The following is a 19,785-nucleotide window of genomic DNA, read 5'->3' as shown; positions in this document are numbered from 1 at the left end:
ACACCAGAATGAAGCATGTTGATACCGATTGTCTCTTTGTTCTCGATGAAGTTCAGGCCGGCACCATGACTGTGCAGTATGTACCCACTGAAGAACAACCGGCTGATATTCTCACCAAGCCTCTCCCGAGCTGACAGCACAATTACCTCAGTTCCAAGCTTCCGTTCGCTTCCGGTCAGTTCAGCTTGAGGGGGGATAATAACAGATAGTATTAAATAAGTAGTATTAAATAATAATAGTATTTATTGTGTGCTAATCCTAGTCCTATTAGGATTAGTACTCCTTAATCCTAGTCCTATTAGGATTAGTACTCCTTAATCCTAGTCCTATTAGGATTAGTACTCCTTCCTATATCTCCTATATATATCTCCCATGTATTCCCTTATTAGGTTAACACTTCAATACAATCAATATTCCTTCAAAATTAATATTTTCTCTTTAAGATTACTCCACTCCATAACAAATATGATTATCCTTCTCAAGCAATGTAGGGTCAGTGTAAGATGTATAAAACATAATTTAAAGATGAGAAATCTAGAGTGCCTTATTGAGGGTGACTTGATGAAATAAGGGGTCCAAAAGTCAAATTTTAGAAAGAGAGGGTCTAATATTTATTTATTTAGGTTTTTGTTTAAATAAAATAAAAATTGTCATATTCATCTTTAGGGATGCAATAGTTTAAATAATTAAATAGTGTTATAAATTTATTGTACTATGTAGATTATCCATCAATTTAAAAAAAATTAAATTTATTGTATGAATGCTTTCAAAGTGATAAAAACAATAATTCTGTGAGTGATATTCCAAAAGTCACTAAACTAGCATATACAGACTCATTGACCTTTTCGCATTCTTGCATGATCTGTCATTGATTTTTTCTGGTTATTCATTAAGTTGTTTTCATCATACTTTTGCGTGTCACGATTTAACTTGTCCACATGTCTAACCTATTTTTGTCCTATTACACACTCTTTTCATTTTCTTCTTTAAAAAAATGGATGTTACTTTAGAAAAAGAATTTCTCCCATAAAATAAGATCTTTTTATCGATATCGATTGGGAGATGTTTTAAAATAGAATTTTAAATATGAACAAAAAATTTGTTAGAATGTCACCTACAAATAGATCATGGTACACAATATAAATTTAATTAAAGCTTGATATTCTTGGTTTAAAACATTGAAAATTAAAAAAAAAATCCTTTTAGCAAGAATGGACGGTTCAATAATATTTTTATAGTAGCATCTGGAGTGCAGTATAAAGTACCATTTTTTTGTCATCAAATCAAAGTAGACACTTCAACCTTTTCCTCTTCTTCATCTAAAAAAATAAAAATAAAATACTACAAATTAAGTGATTTCACTATTTTTTTCTTTTTAAGAATTTGTGGACGAAAATCCAAAAATCAAGAATGGCAAAGTGGAGTGGCATCATTGCTGTTGTGTCTTTGACGGTGTTTTTGATGTCATTGACGGCGGCAACAGTGCTTCCAATTCATCCTTACTTGAAAGTTGAAGACACATTCATTTCTCAACTCTATGATACTTCCAACTATGGTTTTCTTCAAATTGACAATGGCTTGGCTCGAACTCCTCAGATGGGGTGCCTTATTTTTAACTCTACTTCCTTCTTGTGTTTCTTTTTTTCCATAAAAATTGAACCTTTCTAGTTCAATTTGTGTTAAAAGTTGCAACTTTATAGTTATGTGATTATTCATATTTATGGAACAGGTGGAGTACTTGGAATTTTTTTGCCTGCAATATAAATGAAACAGTCATCAAGGAAACAGGTAATGCTCTGAGTATTTCACCTTGTTTTGATAGATTCTTGAGAATATTCCATTGTAATCCCATAAGTGAGTTCTTGAGAAACTAAAGGCTCTCTTTTAACTGGGGAATTTAATTGGTTACATGCATTGATTAAAGAGTTTCTTTAATGTCCTTTTCTTAGAGGTTCATGTCAGTTAAAATGACTTTACATACTTCCAAGTGTTTAATGCACTTGAGGGTCTTTTGGAAAAAAAGATTAGGTTTGCGTACACTCTAACCTCTCTAGACCCGCTTAGTGGGATTTTATTAGGTATATTGTTCTTGTTGTATCTTATGCTCTTGTCCTGGGGAGAGAATAAAACAGGATTGAAGGTTTTCATTAATTTGGATTGTTTGGGGAGAAGGGAAGGAAGTTTCTTCAACTGTTTGGGAAGTCTTAACTATGCTACTTTCTGATGCTGTTTTTGGGGTGGGAGTGGAGTTGTTGAAATTGTGTTAAATGTTTTATGAGCTCACATGGAAGTGTTGTTTGGCAGCTGATGCACTCATTTCAACTGGTTTGGCTAGCCTGGGTTATACTTATGTCAACATTGGTAAGATTGTGATGAACTTGGATTTCCTTTGCTTTTAAGGTTTGAATCTTGACATTTTGATATCCTTTCTTCTTGGTAGACGATTGTTGGTCCAGATCGAAACGAAATTCGAAGGTGCGTCTACATTTCTAAGCTAGGATGTTATTCCTCAACATTGTGTTTTCTTCTTTTGTTATGATTATATTATTATGACAATGGTGTTCAGACCAGCTAGCGTGCACGTTGACTCTTCCGCCGGGAGCCTTCATTCCTGAACATTTTTCATGCCTTGATTCCCTATATCTTTAGAACTTTGGTTCTGAAAGAGTTAACTGATTTCCTCATTTAAGAACTTTTGTTTGAACTTCCCTTTTTAGCCATTTGTGGATGTGTGAGATGCTTCTCATCTGTCAATCCTTGTGCAGGGTGAAATGATTCCTGACCCAAAAACTTTTCCCTCTGGAATTAAAGCTCTAGCTGATTATGTGCACTCAAAGGGACTAAAACTTGGTGTCTATTCTGATGCTGGGTACGACATATCCCAAATACCTGGTCTGATTATCTTTTGACTATGCCAATATTAGATGAAAATACATTTTCTCGTCTGGTATTAAGCGTTTGTTCATTCTCCTGTTTCTCACTGTTCGGTTAATGGATTATGTAGGATTTTTACATGTCAAGTTCGGCCAGGTTCGCTGTTTCAAGAAAAAAATGATGCAGAACATTGGGCATCTTGGGTTAGTTTGTCCTTTTTGTTCCATCAATCCCGTTACTCAGTAACTTCTACCTTATTGATAAACACAATAATGGTGATTTCAGAGTGGAGTTACATATACATATGGTAATAAACATTAAAAGAAGAATATACTTTGCTTCTTCTTCCTCTTTTTCTTTTTTCAGTTTCTGGTTGATATGATAGTCTTTTCCATTTATTGTCCAAGAGCCTTAGAGGTTAGAGCAGCACTGGTTGTAGTCAGAGAGACTTAGAGCATAATGCCAAAAAGCTTGATATGACTTCAAGGAAATAATAGTCTTTGCTTATGCCAAAAAAATAAATGAAGAAGAAACTATACAGTTGCATATGTTGATTAAATCACTAGCTAATATTGTTAATTGCATTTCTTATACAAGGTAAGACGGTTTTCTTACTTGTGAATAGTGGTTAACATGTTAGTGTTGGCGTTGCTTTTCATTTATTTCTTTTGGTGTGGTAGATGATTTACGTTGCATTTGCTAACTAATATTGTGGTTGTTCAACTACACAGGGTGTTGACTATTTGAAGTACGACAACTGCTACAATCTGGGCCTCCCACCACAAAAAAGGTTCAGCTCTTAGTCTGTGAGGTCTAACTTAATTGTCTTTAAGTGTGTAATTAGATCTGAATACTAAGACATTGTTTCCAGATACCCACCCATGCGGGATGCCCTTAATGCTACTGGACGAACTATTTTTTACGCACTTTGTGAATGGTAAGTGTAACTTAGAGGCACTTTCTTTAATTTGTACTGGAGTTCTTTACCAGCATCTTGAGAGCTTTCTTGGTGCTTTTGTTATTAAATTTGTCAGGGGCATTGATGACCCTGCCAAATGGGCAGGAAAAATTGGAAACAGTTGGCGTACAACAGATGATATCAATGATACATGGATAAGGTTCTAAATCTTATTTGATTATTAATAAGGAAGCAAGATAAATTTCATCTTCTTGTTGTTATTTTATTCTGTAATCGTATATCATTATGGTAAATAAAGATATTTATACATGTATGTATGACCTTTGAAATTTAGAAGATTTTGATTGTAGTTCTACTCTTAAGTATGAAACATAGCTGGATACTTATAAATATGCAAAGCTGAACTTAACAGTAAGACAGCTCTTTTGCTGTGCTTATCACTTGGTTTTTTGCTTTTTCTGAAATTTTTCTCTGCTCTAATAAACATCAGACTAACTGATATATTTTATTTATTTACTTTTTTAGCATGACAACGATTGCCGATATCAATAACAAGTGGGCTTCCTATGCTGGACCCGGTGGATGGAACGGTAGGTGATGATCCTGATTCTCTAGATTTTTAAGCATGACTAAGACTGAGTTTAACCTTCTATATCTTCTGGCAGATCCTGATATGTTAGAAGTTGGGAATGGCGGCATGAATTACCACGAGTACAAAGGGCACTTTAGCATCTGGGCTCTGATGAAGGCAACTCTTAACTACTTTTTTTTAAATTCCTCTCTTGTTTTCTCTTTTTGATTGTCTGATGGAATACTTTGTATCCAGTGCCTTTTCAAAACAATTTCTTCGTAAAAACAACAAATTAGTGATACAGCCTTTCTTTAGTGAAATTGCTTCCTGGTTTAAATGGTGTATGAATGTGAGTTGGTAATCCTTGTATAAATAAGGATAAAAAATAGGGGATTGAATGTGGTCAATAGGAACTAGATATTTTATTCAGAAAAAAAGTGGAAAATAGTGTTTGGAAGCTTTAATGTGTATTTTTCATTACTAGTCCATCATACTGCATGAGTTTATTCATTCTCCCCTTCTTTTCAAACATTTATCATGTTCTGGTACATATGTGAGAAAAGAAGTGGTCTGTTATGTTGGCTATTCATGGAAAAAACATTGCCTTTGTGTGCTTCAATACTCTTACTTCATGACCTGACTCTATGCTTCGATTTGTAGGCTCCACTTATAATTGGTTGTGATGTCAGAAACATCACTGCTGATGCTTTAGAAATTCTTTCCAATAAAGAGGTTATCGCTGTTAACCAAGGTAAAGAGCTTTATATTCCTTATAACCCATTCTCTACCCTTATTTTATCAAGTGAGGAGGTCATACTCTCTATCTTTGGATCGTATCTGGTTAATTAGCCCAAATTTTTTTACTTTCAATGTGCATATGATTTTGAATTTTCGATACAAAAAAATTCATGAAAAGATAACTTCTTCACTTTTACAGATCCCCTTGGCGTTCAGGGTAGGAGAGTTTACTCTTCTGGACCAGATGGTTGCCAGCAGGTCTAGTTGCACCTTGTTTCTCATTAACCGTTTCTCATTATCTACATTTTGCACCATTTGTTACTTATTTCAGTATCTGACATAAGAGCTCTTTGTATGGGTGTAGTTTAAACACAAAATACTTCGATGCTTTCCCGAAATGAAGTGTCCTTACTGTTGAAAACTTGTTTTTTCTTGGAACAAATAAGCTAGACGATGATGAGAATTTGATTGATAAGTTTCCCACCTATTAATTCCTCTAAAGAATAAACGATCATATTGAGCGGTAGATAACATACTCAATGCATAGAGAGGTAGATGCTGACAATAATTACAATTATAAAAAATTAAGAACAGAGAGAATGAGACAGAGAAATATATAATGGTGTCGCTCCCCTAGCACTTATGTGGACCGTTTGGAGAGAGGAATAGGAGAGCATTTGAGGATGTAGAGAAAGATTTAGTACAATTAAGGTATAGCCTTTCCTTATTTCTTTTTGATGCACCCATGAGGTTTTGGCTTGTATAGATGATTAGGTGTTTTTAGTTGAAAACCATGTATTTTTGTAAGGTTTCTGGTTTCTGCATTTTGGTATAATTATTGTACATGGGCACAGTTTTTCCTTTTCTTTCATGAATTATTACCATATTGAGAAAAGGAGTATCTACCAGCTCAAGGGCATACAAGCAGCCCTTCCATCGGACATAAGATTGAACTGCTATTTTACCTGGAATTTACCAAAGTTTTTTCCCAGCCCTAGATGCCACTTAACTGCAAGAAATGTATCCATATAACCTAGGTTTGACTCATTATTCTATCAGCTGAAAAGCACATTTCTTTTTTCTTGACACATTGGAATTTAGTTTTAGTTTGGAGTTTTCTCAATGTAACAAAAACTTCCATTCTTTTGGGTGGATGAATTTGCTACACAATCACAAAGATGATCGCGTGCTATATGTAGAGAACCATGGTTTTGCCAAAGTTCGTCACTAGTTCCTTGTGATATTCAAGTGGCAATGCAGCCACTATGAGAATTTACTACCCACGTGTTCAACTGATTAGCCAAGATGTGTTATGTCATGTAGGATTTGCCCAAAAAATTCTGTCAAAAGTAGTTCATTTTGTTGTCAGTATTATTATTAATAATAGTGAATGCCATCATTGGATTGGACCGTTGGGCGGGGATGTAAAGGATTAGGATAGCCCCCGACTAATTTAGACTAGGCATACTTGTTGTTGTGGTTATTATTATTATTACTGATATTATTGTTGAGATGCATTTGGATGTATTTTCCTTTTCTTTTGGGGAAGACAGAACAGGTTTGAGGGGGTTTAAACTTTTCTGTGCTCTACCAAACTGTTATTGTTATTGTTTTTTAATTTTATATTATTCAGGTTTGGGCTGGTCCATTGTCTCGAAACCGTTTGGCTATGGTACTCTGGAACAGATGTTCAAAAGCTGCAACTATTACTGCTAAATGGAGTGCCATTGGACTAGAACCCTCGATTAGCGTCTCTATGAGAGACTTGTGGAAGGTGAGTCTGCATGGTGTATAGCCAGCTTTATATCAACCACTGCTAACTCCTGTTTTGTTGATATATAGCTTGCCATCTCTTTTTCACAACTTGTAACCCCGAGATCTCTTGTGACTTAATTTTTGCTGATACATCTGAATTAGCTAGCTAGCATCATTGCGTTGACTCTGTATACTGGTATCATTATTCCAAAAGTTTACCCTGTTCGCATTTCCTATGTTGAAATTTTGCAGCATAAAGTTGTCTCAGAGAACACGGTGGGCTCATTTAGTGCCCGGGTTAAAGCTCATGGCTGTGAAATGTACATTTTAACTCCACAGAGAGCTACTCGATCTTCTATATAACTGAAGTGCAAGAGGAGTTCGCGGCTTGTACAACCTCAATAGTAGGCTTCCCTGTTTGTTAAGTCTTTCTAATCTACATCTGTGCCTACTGTTCTCTTCATGCTCTTATACATTACTAGTTCCCTTTGAACTTGCAATCTAGCAAGTCGAATTTGTAAAATGGTTTTCACATGAATAAAACTTTTTATGTTACTGAAAGTATTTATAGAAATAGATTATTTTTGTGGTCTATATGGGATAATATATTTCAAGCTATTCAATAAGTATTGGCGATAGGGGTTTGCAAAAATCGAACAGACTGATAAATCGAATTGAAAAAAATGTTATTGGTTTATTGCTATTGGGTTAACGGTTATTTAATGTTTTATTAAAAGAATATATATATATCGGGTCATCGGTGCGGTATTGGTTTTCAATCATGGGTTATTGGTTAAGCCGATAACCCATTAAGATTAATAACTTACCACTTTTACCTATACATAAACATTAAATTTTTATTAAAGTATCTTACTAGTTATGTCTTTGTCATTTAGCCTTCATTTCATAATTCGTTGAGTTCATAATTTTACATTAAAGAAAACTTCCAAACCTTAAGTAAGAATCTTATTCCTCTTAATTTCTGTTTTTGTTACACATAGTTCTTTTCTTGTTTATAATTATTGTTTCTACTTTATAAGCATTTGTAAAGTTACATTATTGTCTTGTCGCATCAAATTTATTAGATAAGTCGTATATTTTTTTATAAGCATTTTCTTATTAGTTGCGAAAATTGAACCGTTAAAGACCAAAATCGATAAATCGATAAATAAAAGATCTTATTGATTTTGTTTATGCGAGTGAGTCTTAAATACTTACGACCATTAAAAAAAAAAATTTAAAAGAACCTTAGGAGTCATTTGATTTGAAAATAAATTATGATGAGATTAGTTATCGTGCAATTGTTATTCTAAGATTAGTTATCTTGAGATTGTTTTTATTGATTGATTTAGTTTGTTGTATTAAAACTAATAAACATTGCATACTTTCTAAGAATAAGTTGTTTGTTTAAAACAAATATATATCCACCGTCTTATTTTAAGCAAATTTGTAGGCTGCAGTTGTTTTTAAAAACAAAATTAAATGAATCTCAATCTTTTAGGTTTGCATTTCACATGAAACAAAACAGGCCCGTGCGAAGCCTCTCCTCTTCACAATCATAAGCAAACAACAAGATTAAAACAAATGAATCACAAACTGTTGAGCTTATAAAATCTAAAGTAAAACTTGACGTAGCAACACTAACTAAGAACAGAGAGGAACATACATATTGAGTGTGATCAGAGAAAAACTAACTTCATTGATTATCTGCAATCTACAATACATTTTATACCACGCGATAACCATGTTGTGATCCAATCTAACTGTCTCAACTCACTAACTGTTTATAACTAATCATAATAAACCATTTAACCAACTTGGCTTAATTACACAATCAATTGTGTGATGCACACCATTATCTATAATGTGAGCAACATCATCGGCGCACACTTACACATTTACATAATTTTACTTTTACACCATCCTTCAAGGTAAGCTATGAAAATGTCTTTCATTTCTAGTTTGGACATAAGATGTGCATGAGGACCTCTTTCAAGAGCCTTAGTGAAAACATCTCAAAAATTTTGAACTCTTTCTGTAGTGAAACATTCGAGGCTCTTGACATAACTTTTGCGCCAGAATGAATAAAGTTGGTGATAGCCGATCCCCTTGGTTCAACCCTATTGAAGAAGGAGAAAATCCTCTAGGCTGTCTCATGAATGCCCCAAGAACAATGGACTCTAGGGAAAGAATAATTGACATGGCATGTAGATTGGTGGGAAAAATAACAGCATAGAACAATTGGTGAACGTTTGCCAAACCAGGATAGCAGGAAGGCAGTAATTCCTAAACTAGAGTTTGCACTAAATTAGCAAAGATTAAGCAGTAAAAGCATGGATACTTGAATAACTGAGCGATTCACAGCCATAAAAAACACTCAACAAAACATCTAACAAGAACGTCAAAAAGTTTTAATTTTAAGCTCCGACAGAGCAATAATCTGCAAAAGGCAAACATAATGGTGGAACTTATCGAACTAATATCTCTAACATTGTCGAGCATGTGAACCAAACACAAAAATTGGAGTTGATCTTGAATCCAATAGCAGTGTATATATCACAGCAAGCTCTTAGTTCAACCTCTGGGCAGCTTCCTTAGCAAGAACTCTCTCTTTGGCCTTGGTCCTGGCCTGTGACTTGGAGCCCATGATACCACCACCCCACTTCTTCCTGTTCTCTTCATACTTGTCATTGAAGTTGGCCTGAAATAAAAAAACATCAAGAGAAATCCTAGAAGAGCATTAAGTCAAAATGCAAACAAAACTCAGCCGAGATACCTTAATTGCCTCCAAAACTCTGCTGAACTCCATTTTGTCTTCATTCTTCACGGTTGTCAAACACAAGGCTGAAGCAGTTTTCTTATGCACGATCTGTGCAGTCATCAATATCAGTATCTAATCTGTTGGGAAGCATTAAGAAAACAGACTTAATAGTACTTACAGATCCTAAACGTGCTTTCCCCTTCACAATGCAGTAAGGAATTTCCATCTTTCTGCATAGTGCAGGCAGCCAGACAACCAACTCTATTGGGTCCACATCATGAGCAATCACTACTAGTTGAGCTTTGTTCTGAAAGGACATCAATGGAAAATGGTTACTATAAAGATGAAAAACTGTGTGCTTGAGAAAGTATGATAGAATTCGCAAGACCAAAACAAACCTGCTCAATAAGGTAAGTGATATGCTTAAGGCCATACTTCACAATAATGGGTTTCTTTGTTTCAGGTGTTTTTCCTTCAGCTTCAGCTTGAACCCTTTTAACAAGACGCTCCTTCTTTGCAGCTTTGTCCTCAGGCCTGTACTTAAGAAGCATCTTGAAAAGGTTGGTAGCTGACATGTTCAAAGGGCAAAGACAATGGAAAAATTCAAATCAGTATCACTGACATAAAACAGCTCATGCAAGTAAACAATACAGAAGATGAGTTGAGAGCTAATAAACAATACTATCAATCTTGGTATACAGGAAAAGTGGGAAGACATAATGGTTACATGGCAGCAGCTTAATAAAACATTACAAAGTACTACATTTTCCCAAAACAATATATTTTGCCAGAAATGAACTAAGAATATGTAAAATTTATTATTCAACAATGACAGATAGTAGTAGTTTCTGAACTATCCAAACAAAAAATTTATTCTAAAAAAGGACAATAGTAGCTCAGAGTCAACCACTTGGTTATGAACTATAAAATAAACCACCAGCAACAGTTCCAGAGGTGTGAGCCTGGAAATGAAATCCATATTGCTCACTTAGCAAAAAAGCCTATGTTTTTGCAAACTTTCACTGACATGATAAAATTGGAATCATAAAAACCCACAAGTCAAGCACAAACAACCACTCACTCAACCATCTTCAAGTACACAATGAGGCATAGTTCTGACATCTAGGGGAACACATTACAGCTCCAACAAGATACTCCATTCATTATAATTGCTTCGCTACTCATGACACCAATTCTGGTAAGTTCCAGTTAATAACATGCACCATAAAACATACTTGTATAATGAAAGGAAGTAGCTCGTGTACTAAACATCGATGCCAGAGATTTACCTTGAAGGTGCAAATATAAGGAAATGGACATTAATGTTGCAAAACTACAGCAACCAACTTTCACCAAAAAGCAAGAGGATATAAGGTTACAATAGTATACTGACCTAGATTCTTATCTAGGGTTTTGGTGAACTGGTTGAGAGCAGGAGGGACCTTCAATCGCATCTTGAGAATCCTCTTCTTCCTTTGGAGGGTAACATTCCGAGGCCATCTCACGTTCCTTGTTACATCCTTCTTCGGTGGCAGAGCCCCACCGATACCAAACTGTTTTGGCCGCTTCTCGAACAGTGGATTCACCACCTTCGACGTCTTCTCCGCCTTCTTCTTTGCTGCTACTGCAACACCCTTCTTTGGAGCCTACACAGAAACAATAATCAATGTCAATACTTGTGAAGAAGGTACGGAACTGGAACCATAGAGGATTGAGCATACCATTTTTGCGGGAGACGGATCAAAACCCTAGAGTTGGCGATGCACAACACATATATACCATGTTCGCTGTTTGGGCCGGGCTCCTTTTGCCTTGTTGGAAAATTTCACGTATAGCCACTTAAAAATAATTAATTACTCTCCATATAATTTGATAATTATAATTTATAGCTACATGCTATATGGAGGAGAAATGTGAGAGATTGGGAGACAGAGGAGAGAGGCGAGAGAGGAGAAAAGAGTGGGAGAAAGGTGAATTATATATATATATATATATATATATATATATAGGTTAAATTATTGTATATTATACATATGTATTTGTATATATGGCAAGAGAGACTGGGAGAGGGAGAAGAGGCGAGCGAGACTGGAAGAGGAAGGAGAGAGACGATCGAGATTGAGAGATTGAGGAAAGAGGGCAGAGTGGGAGAGAGGTGAATTGTATATGTATATAATTGTATATTATACATATACATTTGTATATATGGCAAGCGAGATTGAGAGAGGGAGGAGAGAGGCGAGCGAGATTGAGAGAGGGAGGAGAGAGGCGAGCGAGTGAGGACAAAGAGTGTGAGAAAGGCGAATTGTATATGTATATAGGTTAAATAATTGTATATTATACATATGTATTTGTATATCTTGGCGAATTATACATATACAAACTCGAAGTCAGTCCACGTAATTAATGTATAATATTAGTTGAAAGTGGTAATTATAGCAAACTAAAGCTATGATGAGTAATTAAATAGTATAAATAGTTGCGTAATTTTCCCTAATTAGAAAGGGTAAATTAGCAAAGTAGTCAAAAAGATCTACCATATTTAGTAGAAAAAACTCCATATTAGTAAAAATATAAAAAAAAAATGTCATTAGTTTAAAGAAGTTTGTGTATCCTAATTTACTTTCCATTTTATTTCACCTTAATTACACATTTTTCAATAAATTCTCTCATAGGTTAAAAAAAATATTTTTTTCTCTCTCTCACATATTTCCATCTTTCAATTCTTCTCATGTTTTCCATTTCAAACATGTCTCTCTCTTTCTTGCATTTTTTTTTTGTTTCAGAAATTGAATACTATATATTATAAAGATATTCACACAATCCATTTGATTAAGGAATGCATCTTTATTCGTTTATGATTTTATTTTTATTTAAATGTTCAAAATTGTTGTTTGTAGTTGAAATCACATTTAGGATTTGATAAACTCTAAATCACTATCCAATGACATAATCTATAATATTCAAAAGAATTTCATTGATTAAGGTATGCATCTTTATCCGGCTTTTAGGTTTGTTAACCTCTTTTGTTTTTATTTAAATCTTTCAAAAAATTATTTGTTTAGTTGCTTACTAAGTTCTCCAATTTTGATTACTGTTTTGGATAATGAAAACCTTATAGATCCTCTATAATGGCTTTCAAAAGGATTACAAGAGTTATCCCATTTAATCATCAATTTCTAAATTTAAGCATATACGTGGTTGACCATTGCTACTAACCAGTGTCGGCAGAATGGTGGCATTGTTGGTGTTTCTTACCACCGACCTCACAATCATCAACCACTCACAACACAAATTAAATGACAACAAATTTTGTATTTTTATTTTGCTCATTTTGTATTCCAGTGTCACATTGTATACATATAAGTTTTTATTTCTTTTTATTTTAATTCATCGTAATGGTATAACAAAGTCACATTTGTATTACAATTGAAGTGAGTATTATTGTGCCCATTTTGTATTTCAATCTCACTTTTTATTTCAAACTCAATTTTCAATCTGAACAAGTTTGTATTTCTTTTTTATTATGTTTTTATCATAATTCTATACCAACAATTTTTGTATATTATGTGTTCACTTTCCATTCAAATTTAGATCGAACAAAATTGTATTTAAAAAAAACTGTATTTTTTAATTCAAGTTAAAATATATGTATTTACAATGCTACTTGTATCATGTTTTGAACAAAACTGTATTTTTCCTATTTCAATTGTATGCTATGACTGCCAACAAAATTCTAACATAACAAAAATGTATTTTTCTCCATTTTAATTCTATGCTACGACAATCAGCATATTTGTATTTGTATCTAAGTTAAAATAATATTTATTTACAATGAGGCTCTTATCTTATTTTGAACAAAATTGTATTCTGTGCATCACAATTTTATAATATGACAGCCAACATATATGTATTTTAAACGAACATAGAAATTGTATTCAGATCAAACACTAACAAAAAAACATTACATTTATGATATCCTTTTCGATAAGGAATACAAAATAGTTCAAAAATAGAAAACAAATGACCAAAGAAAAAATGAAAATACAGTACAATTGTCGCAGATTTTATGTTTGGGATACCATTTTGTTCAAAAAACTAAAAGAATTAGTCAACGAAAAATTCAGCCCTCAAACAATTCATTATTATCTTTGTGTGCAACCAACAAAAAAATTCAATGAATCCATTGAAACTCATTATTACTAACTTGTTCATATAATACATACAATTTTGTATGTAAAATAGATACGATGTATATAATTATGTAAAAATTTTCATAGTAAATTTATAATCAATTAGAAACACATGAAGAATGAAGCAATTAACTAATTACTGGTCCAAATTATATTTCATCAATTTTATCGAACTCCCAGTAAAAAATTGCTTCTTATAAAATTTGAAATGAAACGTGTCAAAAAATCGTTCACAAGCAGCTTTGGAGAAGTAATTTTTTACTGAGAGTTCGATAAAATTGATGAAATATAATTTGGACTAGTAATTAGTTAATTGCTCATCCTTAATGTGTTTCTAATTGATTATAAATTTAATATGAAATTTTTTACATAATTATATACAACGTATCTATTTACATACAAAATTTTCTATATAATTTGTACATAAGAAGTAATTTTCATTTTATGTTATTTTATATTGCTAATATTTCTTAAAAATATTCACTATTTTTAATTAGAAAAATTTTCAAAATGTCAATATTTTAACATTTAATAGGATCCATTTTCATTAGATTTTAGGTACGTAATAAAATATTGACATTTTGAAAAATTTCCCAATTAAAAATAGTGAAATTTGTTGCGAAATATTAGCTAAAATAATAAAATACAAAAATATATAAACAAGATATATGGGAGAGAATGTTTTCTTATTTCTTTCTTTTACTTTTCGATTGTATCTTTTACAAAATAATCATCGTTATTTGTAGTACAACATGTCTTTTAAAGTTACATGAATTAAATAGAGTTCATTTACTATCTAAATGAACTTCATAAAAGAGTTATGGAAGAATTTTGAAGAGAGTTACGGATGACATCCACATTAATGCATTTATAACACTCCCCCTTGAATGTCCATATATAATGTGCCTCTTTAAAACCTTATTAAGAAAAATCCAGTGGAAAAAATTCCAGTGAAGAAAAAAAGTACACACATCTTCTAATACGCCTTGAGTGCTGCTCATTAAAAACCTTACCAACAAAACCCAATGGGCCAAAATCATGGTTAAGGAAAAAAGAGTACAACGCGTATTTATTTTCCCTGATGAAAACTTTATTTGATATTTTAGAGACGACACATTCCAATCTTATATCTTAACTTCTCAAATGTTGATGTTGGCAATCCTTAGTGAATAAATCTGCAAGATTATCACTCGAACGAAACTGTTGAACATTTATCTCACCATTTGTTGAATATCATGTGTGAAAAAGAACTTAGGTGAAATATGTTTTGTTCGGTCTCCTTTGATATATTCTCCCTTTAATTGAGTTATGCAAGCATAATTATCTTCATATAATATTATTGGTTTTTGTTTGCACAGAGACCGCATAATTGCAAAATGTGTTGAGTGATTGATCTCAACCATTCACTCTCTCGACTGGATTCATGAATGACTATTATCTTTGCATGATTTGAAGAAGTAGTAACGATTGTTTGCTTCATCGAATGCCGCGATATAACTGTACCTTCATAGGTGAATAAATAGTTTGTCTGAGATCGGGCTTTATGTGAATCAGACAAATATCATTTGCATAATCAATCAATTTCAACTTGGATGCATTAGAAATACAACATTCCCACATCAATTGTTCCTTGAAGATATCACAATATATGCTTAACGCCTTTCCAATGTCTTGTTGTTGGACATGAGTTGAATCTCACAATAAACTTACTGCGAAACATATATATGGTCATGCATTATTGGAAAACGTACTTTAGTGTCCCAATAACATTGAGATATGATATTTCATTACCAATAATCTCTTTATCCTTTTTTTGAGGTTGGAATGGATCTTTATTTATATCAAAAGATCTCACAACCATTGGGGTACTCAATGGATGTGATATATCCATGTAAAATCGCCTCAAAACCTTTTCAGTATATGTTAATTGATGGATAAATATTTCATTTTTCCAAATGTGTAATCTAGATGCCAAGACAATTTTATCTTGCCAGAATCTTTCATTTCAAACTCTTTCTTCAAACACTCCACGACTTTTGGAAGCTCTTTAGGAGTTCCAATGTGTTCAAGTCATCAACATAAATAAATATTATTATAAATTTAGATTTTGACCTTCGTATAAAGATACAAAAACAAATAGGGTCATTCTTATACCATTCTTTTAGCAAATATTTTCTTAGACGATTATACCACATTTGCTCTAATTTTTTCGATCCATATGAGAATTTCTGAAATTTTATTGAACAACTTTCTTTTGAATTTTTATATGCTTCAGGCACTTTGAATGCTTCATGGATTTTCATAAAAATATTATGGTCTAGTGATCCATACAAATAGGTTGTGACATTGTTTGTTAGGCGAATTCCAAGCTTTTCATGAAATGCATATTTATTAGATACCCAAAGGTAATTGCATCTACCAAAGGAGAATATGTCTCCTCATAATCAATGCAAGGCCTTTGAGTAAATTCTTGTGCCATAAGTCGTACTTTATATCTTGTGACTTTACCATTTTCATTGCATTTTTGCACAAAAATCCATTTGTGCCCCCACTGGCTTGACACCTTTAGGTGTTCGAACTATTGGTCCAAAAACTTCACGTTTTGCAAGTGAAGTCAATTCTGTTAAATTGCTTCCTTCCATTTGATCAATCGTTTCTCTGTCTACACTTACTGATAGATTTTGGTTCTAAATCCTCATCTTGTTGCATTATTTGAACTGCATTATTATAGGCAAAAATATTATCCACCACAATATTATTTTGATTTCACCTTTTTCTTGTCAAGACATAATTTATAGAGATTTGCTCATTCTCATTATTTTTAGGTACATGGAAACCCTATGTTGTGTCATAATTATTATGTCTCGGGGCTCTTATCAGCAATTGCTTTCATATTTTGATTATCTTGATCATTTATTCCTTTCCTTTTCTGAAGATTTTTGTCCTTGGAACACTTTGGTCTACTATATTTTAAGCGTCATCCAGACTCATTTGTCTTGACATTTTGTTCTATCGGGACATCAATTCGAACTTGATAATTAACAACTGGGATATATGATTTAGTAACCATGGAAGGTTAGTAAATGCATCCGGCAGTTCATTTGCAATATTTTGCAAATAAATTATCGTTTGAACCTCTTGCTCACATTGATTTATTCGAGGATTTAAATGAGATATAGATTGTAGATTCCAATCTATCTCATTTCTCAACTATTTTTTTTTCACCCCCTAAATGGTGGATATATTGATTCATAAAAATGACAATCAACAAATCTTGTGTAAATAAATACTATGTCACGACCCAAATCGGATCGCGACTGGCACCCACACTTACCCTCCTATGTGAGCAAACCAACCAATCTAAACCTTAACATTTCAATGTAATAAAACCAGAAAGTAATGCGGAAGACTTAACTCATTAATAAAAACCAATTCAATAACTATCAATTTTCAACATCTATTATTCCCAAAACCTGGAAGTCATCACCACAAGAACATCTACAATCAAATGACTAAACTAAGAGTATTCTAAAAGCTAAAAATACACAAGAAGCTAGTCCATGCCGGAAGTTCAAGGCATCAAGACTTGAAGAAGAAGATCCAGTCCAAGCTAGAAGCATTAGCTCACCCTGAAGATCCGATGTGACGAAGACTGGCTAGAGCTACTGTTGAGTCGAAGATGATGGCACGTTTGCTGCACTCCACAATTAAACAAGAAGAAAACAATAAAAGTAGGGGTCAGTACAAAGCACGGGTACTGAGTAGATATCATCGGCCAACTAAAAATAGAAAACAGTATATACCAAGTAATATCATAAAATCAACTATGATACTCAACATGTAGCAACAACAAGCACTATTTCATTAACAATTACCGTCAAGTTCACACATGAGGACTCAAGCCCCAATACCATACTCATTTGGGAATCATGTTCATTAGATTGAGTATATTAACATCTTTCAAGATTCATTATCTTTATTTCTCTTGTGTCGGTACGTGACACTCCGTTCCCTCATATTCATTATTCCTCTTGTGTCGGTACGTGACACTCCGATCCCCTAAATCTACGTGTCGGTTCGTGACACCCGATCCCCTAAATCTACGTGTCGGTTCGTGACACTCGATCCCCTAATTCTACGTGTCGGTTCGTGACACCCGATCCCCTAATTCTACGTGTCGGTTCGTGACACCCGATCCCCTAATTCTACGTGTCGGTTCGTGACACCCGATCCCCTAATTCTACGTGTCGGTTCGTGACACCCGATCCCCGAATTCTACGTGTCAGTTCGTGACACCCGATCCCCTAATTCTACGTGTCGGTTCGTGACACCTGATCCCCTACATGTGTCGGTACGTGGCACTCCGATCCACTAAATCTATGTGTCGGAACGTGACACTCCGATCCACTAATATCATTCTGTAAATCATCAAGCCTTCTCTATACCAAGGCATCCTCAATCCCATTACTTTAATTCATCAAGCCTTCTTCTATACCAAGGCATCATCAATCCCATTACTTTAATTCATCAAGCCTTCTTCTATACCAAGGCATCATCATTAATAATGTATATTAAAGTTTCTTTTCAAGATTTGGGATTCAATATTTTCATCATGCTTATCTTATCACAATCACATAATCATATTCATGCAAACATACAATTAAGCATATAGTAGGGTTTACAATACTACCAATACATATCATTCTCTATTAAGAGTTTACTATGAAAGCATGAAAACCATAACCTACCTCCACCGAAGAATTGAAATCAACAAGCTATCTTCTCAGAATCCTTGCTATCCTCTTCGTTTCTCTCTCTTTCTACTCGTTCTCTTTCTTTTTCTGTCTCTTTTTGTTCTTTCTTATTTTTCTTATTCAAACCCTCTTTCTTTTACCCTAATTAGTATATAATTAAGAATAAAAGATGGCAATAATGCCCCACTAATTAACTTAGGGTTACCTCTTTTAACCCCCAAGAATTTGAGTTATTAATATAAACCCACGAAATCTATAATTAAGGAAAGAATAGTCCCAAAACGTCCCTTAAAACGTCTAAGGAAATCTGATTCTGCCTGGGATTTGCGCAACCTGTGACGGGCCGTCGTGCCTGCGACGGTCCGTCCTGCAGGTCGTCGCAAAGTTCAGAGAATGGATTTTCACGGAAGTCTCCGTGACGGTCCGTCACGCCTGTGACGGTCCGTCACGAAGTTCAGAGAGTCGGTTTTCAGTACTCAATTTCAGATTTTCTAAGTGTTTTGAAACGAGACCCTGCGACGGTCCGTCGTGCCCATGACGTTCCGTCGTGGGGTCCGTCGCTTCTGCCAGTTTTTCCAGAATTGAAGTCTGTTGCTCAAAACGACTAAACGGGTCGTTACATTAGATACCAATTTACCCATCGTTCGTCCCCGAACAATCAAAAGAAGGAAAACAAGGGCGAAAAGGAGTACCTGAATCTGTAAACAGATGTGGGTATTTTTCTCGCATATCCGCCTCCTTCTCCCAAGTGGCTTCTTCAACCGGTCGATTCTCCCATTGCACCTTGATGGATGCAATCTCTCTTGACCTCAACTTGCGAACTTCTCTATCTAAAATAGCAACAGGCTCCTCCTCATAAGACAAGTTCTCATCAAGCAAAACTGAATCCCAATGGATAATGTAATTTCCATCCCCATGGTATCTTTTCAACATCGACACATGGAATACCTGGTGTACTCCGGACAGCCCTGGAGGCAAGGCTAACTCATAAGCCACCTCCCCTACTCGCTTAAGTACTTCAAATGGTCCAATGTACCTTGGACTTAGTTTACCCCTTTTTCCAAACCGCATCATCCCTTTCATTGGTGAAACTTTCAACAAGACTTGTTCACCCTCCATGAACTCTAAGTCTCTAACCTTTCGATCTGCATATTCTTTTTGTCTACTTTGCACCGCTAGAAGCTTTTCTTGAATAGACTTCACTTTTTCCATCGAATCCC

At 34.2% G+C, this 19,785-nt stretch overlaps 2 protein-coding genes across 3 annotated transcripts; one reads left to right on the top strand and one right to left on the bottom strand.

The window, feature by feature from the left end:
* Positions 1 to 709: 709 nt before the first annotated feature.
* LOC101257269 (alpha-galactosidase 3) lies at positions 710 to 7,418 on the top strand. 2 transcript variants are annotated; one of them, XM_026031459.2, is made up of 16 exons: positions 1,027 to 1,288; positions 1,381 to 1,601; positions 1,730 to 1,788; positions 2,305 to 2,361; positions 2,441 to 2,475; positions 2,766 to 2,869; positions 3,005 to 3,077; positions 3,606 to 3,664; positions 3,746 to 3,811; positions 3,909 to 3,992; positions 4,319 to 4,383; positions 4,459 to 4,541; positions 5,025 to 5,115; positions 5,302 to 5,360; positions 6,736 to 6,876; positions 7,110 to 7,418. In XM_026031459.2, exons 2-16 carry the CDS (start codon positions 1,411 to 1,413, stop codon positions 7,218 to 7,220), a joined length of 1,278 nt encoding a protein of 425 aa, XP_025887244.1. In that variant the 5' UTR covers positions 1,027 to 1,288; positions 1,381 to 1,410; the 3' UTR covers positions 7,221 to 7,418. The 2 variants fall into 2 exon arrangements, with proteins under 2 accessions (XP_010322133.1, XP_025887244.1); XM_010323831.2 differs by having other exon boundaries at positions 710 to 1,601.
* A 1,757-nt stretch (positions 7,419 to 9,175) lies between these two features.
* Positions 9,176 to 11,472, bottom strand: LOC101256978 (large ribosomal subunit protein eL8z). Its single transcript, XM_004240822.5, has 6 exons — positions 11,340 to 11,472; positions 11,012 to 11,264; positions 10,017 to 10,186; positions 9,797 to 9,925; positions 9,634 to 9,726; positions 9,176 to 9,558 (listed from the first exon to the last, which is right to left on the bottom strand). The coding sequence occupies exons 1-6, from the start codon at positions 11,340 to 11,342 to the stop codon at positions 9,427 to 9,429; spliced, it is 780 nt and encodes a 259-aa protein (XP_004240870.1). The 5' UTR covers positions 11,343 to 11,472; the 3' UTR covers positions 9,176 to 9,426.
* Between the last annotated feature and the right edge of the window lie 8,313 nt (positions 11,473 to 19,785).

The sequence above is a fragment of the Solanum lycopersicum genome, chromosome 6 (genome assembly GCF_036512215.1).
Source record: "Solanum lycopersicum chromosome 6, SLM_r2.1".
Lineage (NCBI taxonomy): Eukaryota > Viridiplantae > Streptophyta > Magnoliopsida > Solanales > Solanaceae > Solanum > Solanum lycopersicum.
This window is presented reverse-complemented; position numbering and strand designations above follow the sequence as displayed.

What these genes read in the sequence shown, in the direction of transcription:
- LOC101257269 (XM_010323831.2), top strand. Translation starts at nt 1,411, where the DNA reads ATGGCAAAGTGGAGTGGCATCATTGCTGTTGTGTCTTTGACGGTGTTT. An exon ending in GCTCGAACTCCTCAGATGGG is followed by an intron (nt 1,602 to 1,729) that starts GTGCCTTATTTT and finishes TTTATGGAACAG; the next exon opens with GTGGAGTACTTGGAATTTTT. An exon ending in GATCGAAACGAAATTCGAAG is followed by an intron (nt 2,476 to 2,765) that starts GTGCGTCTACAT and finishes ATCCTTGTGCAG; the next exon opens with GGTGAAATGATTCCTGACCC.
- LOC101256978 (XM_004240822.5), bottom strand. An exon ending in GGAAAGCACGTTTAGGATCT is followed by an intron (nt 9,727 to 9,796) that starts GTAAGTACTATT and finishes ATGACTGCACAG; the next exon opens with ATCGTGCATAAGAAAACTGC. An exon ending in GAGTTTTGGAGGCAATTAAG is followed by an intron (nt 9,559 to 9,633) that starts GTATCTCGGCTG and finishes TTTTTATTTCAG; the next exon opens with GCCAACTTCAATGACAAGTA.